At 35.7% G+C, this 17,035-nt stretch overlaps 2 protein-coding genes across 2 annotated transcripts in view; one reads left to right on the top strand and one right to left on the bottom strand.

Moving 5' to 3' along the window:
- LOC145940402 (uncharacterized) overlaps window positions 1–17,035 on the bottom strand; it is a 111,392-nt gene that overhangs the window by 37,354 nt on the left and 57,003 nt on the right. The window contains exon 8 of the mRNA XM_083045520.1: window positions 4,361–5,430. Coding sequence (XP_082901646.1) covers window positions 5,194–5,430 — 237 coding nt within the window. The 3' untranslated portion in view covers window positions 4,361–5,193. The remainder of the gene's footprint in view (window positions 1–4,360; window positions 5,431–17,035) is intronic.
- Window positions 2,940–17,035, top strand: part of Nmo (serine/threonine-protein kinase nemo) — a 49,762-nt gene continuing 35,666 nt past the window's right edge. The window contains exons 1-2 of the mRNA XM_083045516.1: window positions 2,940–3,067; window positions 6,591–6,646. Of these exons, the coding sequence (XP_082901642.1) occupies window positions 3,041–3,067; window positions 6,591–6,646 (83 nt within the window). The 5' untranslated portion in view covers window positions 2,940–3,040. The remainder of the gene's footprint in view (window positions 3,068–6,590; window positions 6,647–17,035) is intronic.

Below are 17,035 nucleotides of genomic sequence, written 5' to 3'. Positions count from 1 at the left end.
TTGAGTGAATTGTTATGCATCTGTAAAATACATTCGCCAATTAATTTTTAATATATAAAATTTAATTGTTTTTTTTTCTGTAAGCAATTCTATTTTCGGAATACTTTCTCTTTTCGAAACAATCCGCGATATACAGAGTGCCTCATAATTCGCGAGTTTAGCACAATTTCTTTCAAGATTATATATATATATACACACACACATATATAGTGATCATTCGACACACTATATTTGCAGTTTATTTCTCACCTGAGGCAGACATGCCTGTTTTAGCAATAACCCCTCGAACTTCCGGCGGCGAGTCCACCGGCGAGTGCGTGGTACACATGTGTGTGTACAGAAGCGGTTCCGTCGTCGGCTCGTCGCCGGATTTCGAATGAATAAACATAGCCTAAACCGCGACAGTGGGTCCCCGGGGGCGAGTTGCTTTCCTCATCCCCTCCCCTCCCATTCATCCGCGCGTCGCATCATTTCACGGTCGTTCCGCTCCGAAATTCGTGACTTCACTTCCGTTTACTACGCTCGGCGCACCGCGGCGGGTGCGTTGACCCTTTTCGAAGGTCGTCGTACCTTTCTACGTTCGTGACTCGCTCGGCTTCGTGGATCGACCTTAATCTCTCGTCGGTTCGCGACGGCTCGTTCACCTCTTTTTTCCTCCCTCTCTTTCCTTCTTTCTCTCCTTTTGTTGATTCTACTATTCGAAGAAGCTCGATGATGTAATTAATTAACGCCCTCGTAATTAACGCTAATTTTCGCGAATCAATCGGGGACAATATACTAAAAAATAGTTATAATTTTCGGCAAATACACGCTGAATTTTAGAGACGACGTTTCATTAACGAAGAAATTTTAATCTTATCATTTATTCGAGAAATATCACTTTTATTATCTTCATCCTCTTTTTTTCTAAAATTTTAATTTTTTAAATGTTTTTAGTTAAACCGAAAATTGTAAATTCTATGTCAGATTATTGTCGAATATAATTAGAATTTAAAAACAATAAATCAAGTAAATTAAATTAATAACATTGTCAATAAATATAATTCATAAATCTCTTTGTTATTCTTTGTTTTGCTTTTTTTTATTAGCAATAAGAATTATCTTTATATTTTGCTTTTTGTACGTTTTATGCTTTTAATTGTATTTAATTGATGTTCCTTAAAAAAGCTTTTTCAAAATAAATTTATCTATTTATCTATATACATATATGCTATATTGCCTTCGTTTGTCGGACAAGTTAGAAAATTATGTAAATGCAAGAATTTTCATAATTGTATTCTTCTTTGATTCGACCATAAAAATCATACGATGGCGCAAATGAACGGATCCGACTGGTTGAAAACATATATGAGTGGCGCTCAAAAAGGCGACACACTCGAGATAATGGGTTCGTTTTAACCGTCGTTTATTTTTTTTTTTCGGCTCACACACACACAGAATTGTTGAGAATGTGTTGCAGGACTCTACAGGAGAGTCAACCGTCTCGCGCGAACAAATGAATTTAGCAAGCTATAACGAAGCTAACGATTGCAACCCGATTAGTACGTACGAGATTTTTCGTTCTCGTTCACCTTACGTAAAACCAGTTACAAATGCAATCAAAAATAAATAAATCGCTGAATATAATTATAGTAATAATGTATAAAAATTAATTAATAATAATGATAAAATAATGATTATAAAGAGTTATTAATAAAGTAGTTATATAATAAATAAAATAGTGAAATATATAGGATTGCTGCACGCACGATTTTACTCTAATTTCGTATAATTTTATTTTCTCATTTAATTTCTAAACTTATAGGATTTTTCTTATCGATCACAAGTACATATATTATGATCGCTAATTTGATAAAAATAAACATAAATACATCGATATTTTTTTTTTATATTTATAAATGTATTTATATTTATCTAAACATCTCTGTTATGTACTTTTTATATCAATATATCACGCGATCGTCACAGATCGAAAACTCATTTTCCTCCTCCTCCATCTCCTGCTTCCTCTCATTCAAAAACGAGGAATTATTTTATCTGTCTGGGCAGACGGTATAACACATGGCGACGACCGAAAATGGGATTTCGGTCGCGCATCGGGGATTCTCTCTCTTTCTCTCTCTCTCTCTCTCTCTCTCTCTCTCTCTCTGCTCCTCTGATTCTCGTAAATCGAAATCGTCGGTTTGCGGTAACGACAACACTCGACAATGAAATCGAACCTGTAGCCGTAAACGGACTAATTACAGGGATAATAATTATTCTCGGAACTGGCCTAGAAGAGACTGGGAGAGACTAACGAGGGGAGGACAGGGACGGTCACGTCATCTCTCATTCGTGTTTCCAGATGCAAGCTTCCGGCATTATTTAGTCGATCATTCTCCAATAACCCCTCCCTCCCATCCTTCCTCTCTATCGCGAAATTAAAAATGAAATCGATTTGTCTCCCGCTCTTTTTTCCTTAATGATAGATTTACTTTAATCTCAAAAAGAGACTTCGAGATGTATTATAAACTTAAGACGAGATGTAAAATCGTTGTAATCATCTTGTGACTTTTTTCTCTTCTTGTTTTATGTGTGTGCGGATGTTCTTTTTACAATCTTTTTATAAGATATATTTTTTGTATTTTATGAAACATAATAAAATAGAGAACAGTAGCGGCGATAAAGAATAATAAAATAAAAAGAAGGAATAAAATTAAGTTAAAGGGAAAGAAAAATCGAGATTTATCGTTTTAAAAATTTATGCTCAATAGCTGTGATGAAATTACGCGATGGAAATTTTATAGCATTTCTTTTGTATGAACTTGTGTTATCAATGCACAAATATAATAAATAGAAACGTATTTTTTTTAATTTCTGGCAAAATATATCTTGTTTTTTTGCGAATGAGAGAGGACGAAAATATTAATTTTTGTATTGTTTCTGTGTGAATTTCAGGGCTGTCACGGATCCAAGGGATGGCAGGAGAGTAGCCTTAAAAAAACTGCCGAACGTCTTTCAAAGTCTCGTAAGCAGCAAGCGAGTCTTCAGGGAACTGAAAATGCTTTGCTTCTTCAAACACGATAACGTAAGTGGTATTATTTATTGCGTCAGTATCAAAAGTATGATCGATGTGAACATGGTAACATAACAGAGACAGGAAAGTATCCTGTAACGGAAAAACGGCGGATGAAAAATAAAATAAAAAGAGAGACGCGATTCTTTTATACATATAGATAAAGAATATATATTGGATTTCTACGCGTAGCTTTTGAAGATTTTATAATAATTGTCTGATTATATATATATTGTTGTTATTGGAATTATTGAATAATTATTACATATTTTTTTATATAATTATTTACATTTAACTTCGCTTACTATGAAAAATTGTATATATATAATTTTTTGTGTCTTTTTCCTCTCTAAAAAGGTATGTTAAGTCGATTCTCGCAAGTATTGTTGCCTTTTTTTCGCGATGTTAATTAGCTACCTCGATTTGCGTTGTATGTTATATTTATAGCATCGAGAGACTGTCATCGCGAGGGTTAGCAGTTTGACAGTTTGTTTAAAATTAAATTAAATAAGAGAATAATGTTTTAAATTTTAAATAATATGTTATATAATACTTTAAACTCGTTAAATGTCTTTGACAGTTATCAGCTGATTTCTGTCAAAAAATATTAATCGAATTTAAAATATTATAACATATTATTTACAACTTATTACTATTTTAATATTTTTTACAAAAATTAGCTGATTAAAACGTTAATTTGCTAATTAAATTTTAAAATAATAATATGTAAAAAATATTAAAATAGTAATTGTTGTAAATAATATATTATAATACCTTATCCGCGATTAATATATTTCTTGACAGAAATCAGCTGATAACTATCAGAAATATTAATCGAGTTTAAAGTATTATAACCTATTATTTAAAACATATTATTTTTATTTTATTTTATTTTGAATAAACTGTCAAACTACTAACCCTCGGAATGACAGTCTCTCGATACTAATACGAATATAATGCACAATGCAAATCGAGACAGCTAAACAACATCGCGAAAAAGAAAAATACTTGCAAGAATCGACTTAACATGCCTTTTTTTTAGAAAGATAGACACCGATTATAAATAATCGCAAGATGCGCGCACGCGTAATTTAATGAGGGAGGAGAGGGGAATAATAGATAATTGTCCGTTGTTCAATTTGATATTTCTGTATATATTCGCGCGATTTTAAGACATTAGAGAGATTTTAATTGTCGATATTTAATTAGGTTTATGCCTATATGTCTATTTAATTTCTCGCAATATTAATAGTTAAACATATAAAAAAATATTAAATGAATAAAATATATAATTAATAGACTCACCGGTCGATGCATCGCCTTCTCGCCATCTATCCCGCGATGTTGATAGATATCCGCAACACTTATCACAAACTGCGCGAAATACGTGTTTGGAGAAACGTCTCACGACACACTCGAACTCGCGATGCGACAAACGCCGATTTTAAATAATCGCGGATGCCCGACCGCGTAATCCAATGGGTAGATCGAGACGTTCGTTCGTCGCTAAATTCGACACTCTCGGCTTATCACACGCGGCAGGTACCCGTGATATTTATCATTAATTGCGCGAAATACGTGTTTGGAGAAACGTCTCACGACACACTCGAACTCGCGATGCGACAAACGCCGATTTTAAATAATCGCGGATGCCCGACCGCGTAATCCAATGGGTAGATCGAGACGTTCGTTCGTCGCTAAATTCGACACTCTCGGCTTATCACACGCGGCAGGTACCCGTGATATTTATCATTAATTGCGCGAAATACGTGTTTGGAGAACCGTCTCGCGACAAACACTCGAACTCGCGAAGCAACGAACGCCGATTTTAAATAATCGCGGATGCCCGACCGCGTAATCCAATGGGTAGATCGAGACGTTCGTTCGTCGCTAAATTCGACACTCTCGGCTTATCACACGCGGCAGGTACCCGTGATATTTATCATTAATTGCGCGAAATACGTGTTTGGAGAACCGTCTCGCGACAAACACTCGAACTCGCGAAGCAACGAACGCCGATTTTAAATAATCGCGGATGCCCGATCGCGTAATCCAATGGGTAGATCGAGACGTTCGTTCGTCGCTAAATTCGACACTCTCGGCTTATCACACGCGGCAGGTACCCGTGATATTTATCATTAATTGCGCGAAATACGTGTTTGGAGAATCGTCTCGCGACAAACACTCGAACTCGCGAAGCAACGAACGCCGATTTTAAATAATCGCGAGATGCCCGACCGCGTAATCCAATGGATAGATCGAGACGTTCGTTCGTTGCTATTATAGATTCGACACTCCCTTCGCGCTGCGAAAAGAGATTGCGTGTGTCCATAATCGGCGATATCGGCAGGACGGAATGTTTCTCCTAGGATTTTCTGAAACAAAGTACAAATACAAATATTAAATGAATAATTCATTACTTCATATATAATTCTGCAAATGTTATATATTACAAATATTATATATTGAAATGCTTTCTCTTACATTTCTATTGCGCTAATTTACGTAATTTATGTACAACATATATTTCTATTTTAATTTTTATAATATATTATTATTTTTAAAGTTAGTTAGCAAATTTTTACTTTATTAATATTTTTTGACAGATATCAACTGATTAAAGCGTCAATTTGCTAATTAATTTTTAAAATAATAATTTGGTATAAAATTAAAGTAATAATGTTTTAAATATGTTATAATTCTTTAAATTCGATTAATATTTTTGACAGAAATCAGCTGATAACTATTAAAACATATTAATCGAATTTAAAGCATTATAAAACATATTATCTAAATATTATATATATATTAATCATTTTTGTCAGAAATCAGCTGATTAAAGCGTTAATTTACTAATTAAATTTTAAAATAATAATGTTTTTAAAAAACGTTATTATTTTAATTTCTATAACATTTTTATTTAAAAATATAATTAGCAAATTACCGCTTTAATCAGCTGATTTTTGTCAAAAAATATTAATTGAGTTTAAATAAACTTTTATATTATTTTTTTTTAAATGTCATTCTTTTTATAATATAAAACCGAAGAATGGGGCGCGCGCGTAGCGCGTGCTTGTGTGTTGTTCTAGTTTTATAAGATTAAAATTAAATTTTCAAACTTTCATAATTATCTAAATATATGGGCATATTTTACAGAAATTATTTAATTAAATAATCACTATTAATAATCACTAATAATAAATAATATAACTAATTAACAAGTAATATTCTTGTTTTATGCATGCTTTGTCGTAAACAAATTATATAGGTACGATTTGGCATCAAATATATTTGAACGAACATTAGATCCTCTTTTTCTCTCTTATGTAAGTCATGTAGTGAACGTACAGGAAATTTCCGCGTTTTATTTCCCCGAGGATCGCGCATCGTCCTTCCCCTCACAGCTTCCGGCTGCTAGATTCCGACGCAATTTTGCACGAGAAAACGGGATCGATTGCGCTATCTCTCTCTCCTTTTTTCTCGTCCAGTCAAAGGACGAGATACTCAATCGCTTCCGTTTCTTTTCTTTTTGCAGGTACTTTCCGCGCTGGACATCCTTCAGCCGCCGCATCTGGACTTCTTCCAAGAGATGTATCCTTTTTTTAAACACTCGTATTCGAGATTCGAGAACACGCGCAAGATAAATCTCTGTACAGAGATTCTGGACAGGTAAATTCTTCTATCGACGATCGAGGTATTTTTTTTTAATCTTGTCAAATTTTCACGATACTCGATTCTTGAAATTATTGATCGAGATTTTAATACGTAATTTTTTTTGTAGTTGAAACGAAAATAACTTTAAAAAAAACAAGAAAATTTAATTGATTAAGTTGATTTAATCTGAAACTTTTAAATTATTTTTTTGTCTTGCGCGAGTTTACAATGTAAGGTTGCTTCTTCTACTCTTTCTGTAAATTTTTCTAGACTCTAGCGGAAGAGTCGCTCTATCACGCAACGCTCGATCTCTCGAATCAACGAGTGTCTCGAACGATGCGGAAACTTTTAATCGTCGAGCAATTAAAACTCGCGCCGGTCACGATTCCTCTTCGAACCGTCCCTCCGGCAAGAGAATTTGTCAGAGAGAAGAAACTTCTTCGCGCTATTTCGAGTAATTGCCGTTCGACAAAATCTACGTTTTCTGACAAAGCTTATTCTTTCCCCTTTTCACATTATTTTTCTCCGCATATATGTTTATCAAGATTTTTTAAAATTTTTATTAAAAGATTAAGAGAGAGAGAGAGAGAGAGAGAGAGATTCCGCGAAAAAGCATTTCTTATTTTCTCAAAAATATTTCGCACTGACGTAAGAAAATTGCATTTTACAAGAAGATCGTCTTGCGAAAAGAATTCTTCACGTGGAGTAGACGTTACGAGATAGTTTTCCGGTCGACGGCGAAACAGGAAACTTTTTGCGATAGTCAGGGCGCGAAATTCCTACAGGATTACTCGTCTCCTCGCAAGCCGTTCTGATTCATGATCAAGCGATCAATCGATCGATCGATCGTTGGGTCCTTAAAGGAACAGGATCGTTCAGAGTTAATCTCGATCGAGACAACGAGAACGATAGCTCAGCCCTTTTACGTTCTCCTTCATCTCTTCTATCCCGCTTTCTGCCTTTTTCCGGCAACTTCTGTTCGCGCTCTGTCGCATATCGAACCCCTTCGTAATTACGTAAATCATTATTAGCAATTGGCGCAGCTATTATGGCCTCGCGATTGCCCTCGTTCTTTCTCTACTTTTCTATTTTCTTCTTCCTTCTTTTTGCTACTGCTCGTTCTAATCCCCCCCTTTAGAATTGTAACGCTTAATAAGATATTTCTTATAATGAACTGAAATTATTCAGCCTTAACGAGAGAAGCTTTTTTTTATACGAATAAATGAATGAATAAACAAAATAAAAGTAAACATACGCAGTGTAAAAAGTAAAAATAAATTGACTAGTCGATTAGTTACTATATAAAAGCGTGTAAATAGACAAATAAATAAATAGATAAATTCGTCAATAAACAAATGGATAACCAGGGAGATAAATGTTATCATAAATCCGTCGATAAATAGACAAATAAATGAAGAAATTAATAAACAAAATTCGGCGGTCACGGATCGATAAATTTTCTCGCTGCGAGAGCTGCGACATTAATTGACGGCAAATAAATAATCGGAACGAACATTGCGCGACTGCGGAATATCCATCCGATGGGTCTTTATACCGACGACTTTTTATCTCCCTTCCTCCCCTCACCGATCTCGCTCTGCCGTGTCCCCGCGATTTAATTCCGCGACCCCCCGCAGCTGGCGATCGATTCTAATTTCGTCCGCATGAAAAATTCAGCTCGGCGCCCCAACGCCAAAGTTCGGGGCGCGCAGTATGTGGCCGCCTAATTTCTAATTAAGGAGCGACTCGCGATTAGCTTGCGCAGCCACGAACATGGAAATCAACGACCGCGGTACAAATGATATCGTAGGGGCCGAAAAGGATGATTGTCAGTATCTATATTGCAAATTTTCATCGCGCAATTACGTTATCAAATACAACCTTCATCCAATTTTTTACACATATATATTTCTCTCTTTTTATGTTGTATATATATTTTTTTCCTTATATGCTCTTATATTATTATGCTTCAAATCTTAATAATTAAAATTGATATCCTGAATTAAAGAAAGAGAAATATAGAATACGCTCAATTAAAAAATTAGCAGAGAGATCGCTAAGAAACTATCCTATCTTTATTTTTTTCACACTTTTACAATTACGGACTATGGATTTTTTAATCGTTTATCGTGATGTTAGTTTCGGTTCTGCTTGATTAATATCAGGTAGAAAAATCAAAACCACACGATTTCCATCCGAGATGGGGCGGGCGGACGGGCGAATGACGGTCGGACGATGAACGCCATGAATACGCCATGGCGAGCGCCCGGGATGAGTTTGCTCGATGGGCTCGATGGTAATTATATGGATTATTAATGCGCACACCGCAGCGCGCCATTGATACGTCGATAGTGCGCCATTAGCAGAGAGCGGCTGCGACCGCCGCCGCCCATCGTACGTTTACAATGTCGCGTGTAACTGATAACTGCAACTTCCTCGTGCAACATTGTCGTGCGAATACGATATGCCGCCTGTCCGCGATTATCCTCCTAATTTGCGCGCTCGTTCTTAATTTCTGCCATATCCGTCGTCTCTCAATTGCTCCGTGTCTCGTGATATTATAATCATTATTTAGAAATCACATGTGTACACACACAATACGTCATTTTATATTTAATATGTATATTATGATAATATAATACAATGATATATGATATTATGATCGAGTTAATTAATATCAGTAATTCATATTACCATAATAAATGCACAGGTAATGCATAAAATTAATTAATATCGAAAATGTATTAAACTTGATATATACACAACATATATTATTTTCTTTTAATATATATATTATTGAACTATCTTGTTTGTTTCGATGATTTGTACGATAGTGACATTGTAATTTTTTATACTGTTTCGAGATGCACGGGAGAAAGTGAATCTTTTCGCGATTAATACGACAAATTTTCATAGATTTGGAGGAAAAACGCGGGAAATGTGGAATTTTTAAATGGAATCTCGCTCGTCTGCGCGATATTACGGTCGGTTTGATTCACGGGGAAAGGCGTATAGAGGCGATCGCATCCGTTTGGAACGACGTGTGGGTTCGATTACGCATTAACAACACGCGTTTTACCGCGCGTGGAGGAGACACGTAATATGCACGTATATGTACACGAAAGAAAAGAAGGCCCGCATGTGCGGCATTCTCTCGATCATTTGTGTCCGCCCGTATCGCGCATCGGGAAAAACGATATGGGCGGGGAAAAAATTTCAGACCCCGCTGCGGTTATCATTATGTACACGCACGTATGTAATGGATTACGACGATTAACGACTATCGCGAGGATTAAACGAAACGAAACTTGAATCTTCTGATTTTTGAATTATATAATCTCTGTCTGTTACTTTTTTTTTTTTTTAATAAAGAGGAATGCTAAATCAAGATTTATTTGGTTCCGGAAATGTACAGAATATTTGATCTAATTTGATGATATGGAATATCTTCGTTTAAATATTATTTTGTAATATCTCGTATAAAATATTATATTCTAAATATATGTAAAATATGAAGCATTAAAAAGAGAGAAAAAGCTTTTCTTCATTAAGAAAGTTGTGATTGATGATAATTTTTTCGACTTTTCTTCGTCCCCTCCCATCTTCGCTCTTGGATTCGCAAGCTGAGCTTTTCTTCGAGACTCGAATTACGGTGGTTTTAATTGCACACAGGGTCGGTTACATGTCGAGTTCGCGTTTGACGGTTTGATCTAAGTTCTCCGCAAACTAATTTTACTTCTCCCTTTTACTCGCGAAAATCCTTTGTCTTCCTTCTGAGTCAACAAGTCCTCGTGTAGAAGAACCGATGTTCTCTTAGGATATATTCGCAAGGAAACTCTCCCCTGTATATCCCTGAGTTCGCGATATTTACTCCATTATTAAGGCTGACCCTAATAATTAATCGACATTTCCGATATAGCTCAATTTCCTCGTTTTTACATTAATTCAGAAATTCCAACGTGTATTTTGTTTTTTCAGATCTTTATACGCGCAACGCACAAGTTCTTCGATATAATAAATTTATATTTCTACCTTAACAAAATCTTTATATTAATTTATTTATTTCATTATTTTCATCCTTAACATAATCTTTTCTTTTTCGAACATAATAAAATGATCTATTCTATGCTCAACGACGATCATAAATATAGAATATTATATGTAGTCGGAACAAGATAAAATTTATGATCTTTGATATACAAATTAATGTAAAAATGTATATAAAGGATTTTTTCATTATTACTATAATTATGGATTATCACATTTAATAATTTTTAAAATATTTAAGAAAACAATTTTACTCTCTTTTTTATTATAGCGACTAGTATTGAAAAATTTAAACAATTTTGCAAACGAGGCGTTTCTTCTACAAATGATATCATCGTCGTGCCGCGATTTAAATACAATCGATCGATAAATTTTCGCGATTTTGCTAGAAGGGAATATAACGAATCCATGCGTCTTTCATCGATTAGTATTAATGCTGCATTATTACGATACAGCCGCCCACTCTCTCTAACGCCATACGCACGTAACCGTTGTTATGTTAATGTTTGGATATTTTTCATGGTATTCAACGTGTTCAATTCACGTAACGGGAAACGTTTACGATTGCTGATTTTAACCGGAAATGGAATACCTTTGTGTAGCTTTTTGTCAGCATTCCGGGAAGTATTATCGTTCTATTAATATTTTTTTTCTTCCTCTTCTTTATTTTCTTTTTCTACCTTTATAAGATCTTATTATTAAAATAATATTTTAGAGATATTCGCGACATTTTATTCAAAATTCTGAAATTGACCAAACTTTCAGATTATACATATACTTAATTGCGAAATATTAAGCGTATATCAAGAGGATAGGATTTCTCCCCCGTATGCTTTCTGGTATCTTTAAATTTTCAAGAATTCCGGTTTCTCTAGCACCTATATACACCATCGCCGACGGTCTCGAGTTTCCAATGGTGATGCACACCGGCGGTTGCATCACATTGCACATTGCCGCCACGACCTCCCACGTTTCACTCGGGAGAGCGCGCGGCGGGAAATCGCCGAGGAAAATCGGTGGCGATCGGCGAGCGGTGAGAACGAAAAACGCCTCTCGTCGACCTGGATAGGTTCCGGCGCGGAAAAAGAGCTTCCGGCGAGAAGGAGGCGCGCTCGAACGCTCCCGCTCCGCTCGCATCTCTCGCATTGTCTCCTTATGGTAATCCACACTCGTCCATTTCCGCCCGTTTGTACCCCGGAAACGGCCGCCTCATTTTCTCCAACTTATCCGATTTTTTGCAGATTCGCACATGCACGCGAATTTTAAAAAATCGCAGGAAAATGTGAATAATAATAATAATAATAAATGTGCGCGCATTCTGTCAAAAAATCTTTTCATCCGCAAATATATTAAACCTATAAAAAGATTTTGTGGCTTTTAATTAAACGAATCTCTCTCACCGAGGATGTCTTCGCATTATTACGATTTGCGCGAATTCTCGATCGATGATTATTATCGCCTTACTTAAATCCGATTCGCGTGTGATTAACTTGGCGATATACCTAAGATGATGCGCGACGAGACGTTTCCGTTTCTTTACGCCACAGGAGAGATCGGTTTACGTTGCTTATTAACGATTAGATATCCGGTGCAGCACGCGGGGGCGTATCTCTTTGATTGTGAATGTGTGATGCGAATCGCACGCACGCGTGCGTGGGCACGCGCGCGCGAATTCCCACGTCGGTATCTAATCTTGCGAAAGACAAGAATTATCTGACGCTTTAGAAATTATATGTATATTGGAAAGCGAGCGAGAGAAGGAGGGGGCTTCATCCTTTTATTTCGCGGATTTCTCTTTTTGATGTATTACGCTTAAATCGTAACAACTGATTTATACCCTAATTATATTGCAACGTTAATTGCAGCAATAACGAATATTTATTTCTGATTATCCGCGCGATTATGTATCTTTAATTTTTATTTCTAGAAATGATAAAAGAAACAAAATCGGGCCGAATATCTGTTAAAAATCTTGAAGTAATTAAACAGAAATTTAGTTATATATAATTCGTATGAAATAAAGGAAAACGCGAATGACACAATGGTCTTCAAAATAAAATTTAATTTTTAAATAAATTCGTTTCAATGAATTTTTATTTATTTTTAAGTTCAGTTTTATAATGAATTAATGAATCTTAGAATAATATTTTACTTACAATTAGATGTAAGTAATTTCGCAAAATTGTATTAATATCAAAGAAAGCTATTATGAACATATTTAAAATCAGGTTTTTACCTAAAAGTCATGCATTTAAACGAAACGTCAGAAACGTATACACGCTGTGATTACAACGATTTAACTTTTTTTTTTCATATAACTCGGGATGTAAATAATTTTTTATCTCTCCTTTGATCATCCCTTTTTACACGAGCATTCTCTTCGAATATCGATGCGCTGTATTTAGAACGCGCGCTAATAAATGAGGGCACTTTGTAACGCGCGCACGACACGCTGTTAAATGATAAAATCACGCGCACACAAAAAACTGCGAGCAAAAAATCTTACATTAAAGGAGAACATTTCATATCAATTTAATACGAATTTTATTAACTTTCGATTAACTCTTATTGAATGGCTTGAAATTAATGAACGGTTTATTTGAAAAGTTAAGCCTTTAATTCTTGTGCTGGGGAAGGAAGTTTTTGAAAGAGAGACTCGATTTAAACGATTCATCTTTTAAATAAACGGCTCTCGGCTGGTGGCGCGCGAATGTTTCTTTTTTCCGTCGTTTCTTCTGGAATATCTCGAAGATCGACGCGCAATTTAACAGGCCGCCGCGACGCCAAGAGTGAGAAAGAGAGAGATGAAGAATTTTATTGATTATCCATGGTTGGACGTTGTGAACGGCGCCTAAGGCGCGGAAGCGATATGGCGTTTAAGGATTCTTAAATCAGTGCAAAGTTTACTCAATCTATAAGAAGATAGAAATATTGGATATTGATAGAAAACTTTATTTTTATTTTTTTTTCCGATATAACTTTTTTACATCAGATAGACGAAACTCTTTCCGCGATCGATCTGATACTTTATTAGATATAAATATTCATTACGTTTAATTGTATGATAATTTTAGACTCCGTCACGAATTTTTCAAAAGAAAGGAAAAGGAAGAGAAGAACAGAACGTCGTATGTTAATTTGTGGATCTAATAATTTTGCCGGATCTGAAATACGAGCTCATTGCAATATTTGCTTTTATATTTCCGTGGCTGATTACAGCTTCCTACCGCGTTCAGCTTCTTCGAGGCGTATCGAGTATCGCGCTCTGCGGATATCGATCGCATGAACAGTTTTTGGTCGGGCTGTAGAGGGTTCTTTGTTCGCGTTTCACCTCTTGTTTCCTTCTATTTTCTCTTTCCATTCTCACTTGGTATTCATATATAAAATTTTATCGAATAGCCATCATTCTGAGTGATTATTAGAATTTGATTATATGAATAAGAGGCAAAGAAAGAGAGAGATAGAGAGGGGGAGGGGGAGGGGGATAATAACTCTGAATAATCGGTTAATTAAAAACCACGTTATTTCTCAATTAAATAAAAAGTTCAATATTTTGCAGAGAGTGTAATATTATCTCATATTTTGTTTGACGTCTTTAATTCACGATAATTATAAGAGTAATAAGTTCCAACTTTGTTTCCTCGATTTAATGGATTAAGCTTTATAAGAGAAGTTCTCTGAAATCATAACAACGCAATCAGAAATTCATAACTGATGGTATTATAAATTTAGATATTTTACGAAAGAAGCAAATTTTATCAAGGAATATAAAGAGAAGTTTTAAATCCTTAGTAACATTTACTATTTCCTTTTTATAAGAACCTCTACTTTCAAGATACATATGTGAATTTCAATAGTACAATATTCTTTCAAAGAATAATCTGTATTACTCTATCCTTAAATATTTCATAAATAGTCTAATTTTTTCATTCAAAATTAATTGAAATTGTAATCTCTTTCTAAAAAAGTCAAACAAATGTTTTAAAATTATATTTAATCTAATTTTTTTTCTATTATATGGTTCTTTGACATCCAGTATTTCTAGACGAAAAAAAAGAGTACAGCTTTTAATACACCATGTATTCGCACGAAAAACGAGGTCAGTCGCTTTTTGTTAGATGAGCTCTGTTAGATCAAAAATAAGAAGAAATATGAGGGATCGTTCACGTTTTTACGACGTTGCGAGAAATGCGTCATATCCGGAATCGATTCCCATTTCTACTGACGTACTGACGAGTCGAGAATCCTGACAGATCGCTGCAGTTTCGACGAGATGCAGGACGCTTTTAATTTAGAGGATCGGCGTTGCGCAATGTCGCAAAGGATTTATCGCCGAGACGTCTTTTTCTCGAATAGGTACAGATATCCTGACGCGGGGAATCGACGTGAGTCTCGAATTCTGAGATGTGGAATGGCGATTGAAAACGACGCGCGCGAAAAACCTTATCTAAACGCGAAGGGCTTGCATTTTGCTCGCGCTAAATAGACGCAGCGATTCGAAATTTATACCGGGTGTCTGCATCGTGGATCCTCAACGAGATTCATCGCGAAAGTATTTAAATGTATGCAAAATCGGGAGCGAGCACGTGACTCCCGGGGGGGAAGAAAGGGTCGGTAGGAAAATCGCGGGAACTGATTCTGTATGCACTTCTCTCCCAGTTTTTAAACGGAGCACGGTATGTCACGGGTATAATTAATCGCTTACTGTAACGCATCTCTCTCAACATTCTTTTAAAGTCATTAAATATTATCTATCAGATTTTAAATAATAATATGCGTTTGTGTGAATATAGATAACGATCCAAATTATAAATTAAATCAATTAAAAATATCTATTATTCTTTGTAATAATAAACATTTCTCTTGAGTTAAAACATCAGAAAACTACAGTTATCTTATAATTATACACATTAATGTAAATAGAAATAATGATGATGATAAAGGTTATTATTTTCTCTCTCTCTATTGAAATATTATACTAAGCGATTTTAAAATAAACATTATATTTAATGGTTCTATATTTTTTAATTAATATGTGTCTCGGAAAAGTATTTATTTAACTATTTTTTACGAAGTCATCAAAAACTAATTTATACAAATTTCTATCCACGTATCATAAATATTTCCTTAATTGAATTTGAAATCGCAATTTTTTTGGCACGGTATCGCCGATAGTTCTGTCTTTCCTTCTCTCTGTCGGCCTTTCGAAGTCATTCACGCGAGTCGAGTTCGAACTCGGTTGACCGGTCGGACGAGCCGGATCGGCCTTGCTCGAACACCTCAGAGTCTAAACCTCCATCATCATCATCAACTTCGTCTTCGTTGACCACTTCTTTGTTACTCAGTCTGGTCAACAAATAATCTGAAAGGCTGCCGTCGATATTTGTTCCCCAGAGAAGCTCCAGAAGTGCGCGAGTAACCCAATATTCTCTCGTCCGATGCCCATCCGATATCGAATTTTCATTCGCGCTTTAGAGATACGAAGATGTGTAATAGAGAATTTTCACAAAAGTATGATTAACATATGATTTCTGTCATCGTCGTTGCTAAGGAAAAAATTGAAGCGCGTGTGCGAATCGTTATATAAAAGGTATTATAATAAATTTAAAAGAACACGCCGAATGATCCAATAAGTCGCGAATCTCTGCGACTTATTTACAAGACGTGAGACTCGTAGCGAATTCGCGCATCTCCAGAGTCTCTTCCAGGTTCTTCTTCCTTAGGTGAGCAATACCGGACGAGAGAATGGCGAGGGGAACGAAGAAGGAGAGAAGAGAGAGATCGAAAGGGAAGGGAAGAAAAGAAACGGGAGAAAACGGCAGGATACTCAATTCCCTTCGCGCTGGCTAGGCGCAGCGCGGAGCAGAGTGCTGGCAGAGAGATGATGCTAGGGGCAACTCTCGCTTTGTCCAGGAACCGGTCGACGTGCCTACCAGGAGGCAGGCAGGTACGCATTGATCCGCCAATCGCGCGGCGATGCCTTAAGCGCGTTGCACAATGTTGCTGCCGACAACGTCGACGACGAAGAGCTTTCGGGAAAAGCTCTTGTCGATCATTGCCTCTTATATTTTTTAATATAGAGAGAATACACTTTTCGTTACATTAATATATCTTTGTTCATAAATCCTCGCGTGAGTCGTGTGATAGATTTTTTGGTCAAAAATTTCGACAAGACTTTTCTTTCGCGAGAAAATATCGAGACACCAATAATTTTCGTGTCCGAAGAGAAGGTGGTTTGCGCTTTTCGGGACTTTAAATTTTTCCCCTCTCTCTGTTTTG

This window comes from Prenolepis imparis, unplaced genomic scaffold (genome assembly GCF_030444845.1).
Source record: "Prenolepis imparis isolate NDT839.2.m4 unplaced genomic scaffold, iyPreImpa1.0 SCAF_9, whole genome shotgun sequence".
NCBI lineage: Eukaryota > Metazoa > Arthropoda > Insecta > Hymenoptera > Formicidae > Prenolepis > Prenolepis imparis.
This window is presented reverse-complemented; position numbering and strand designations above follow the sequence as displayed.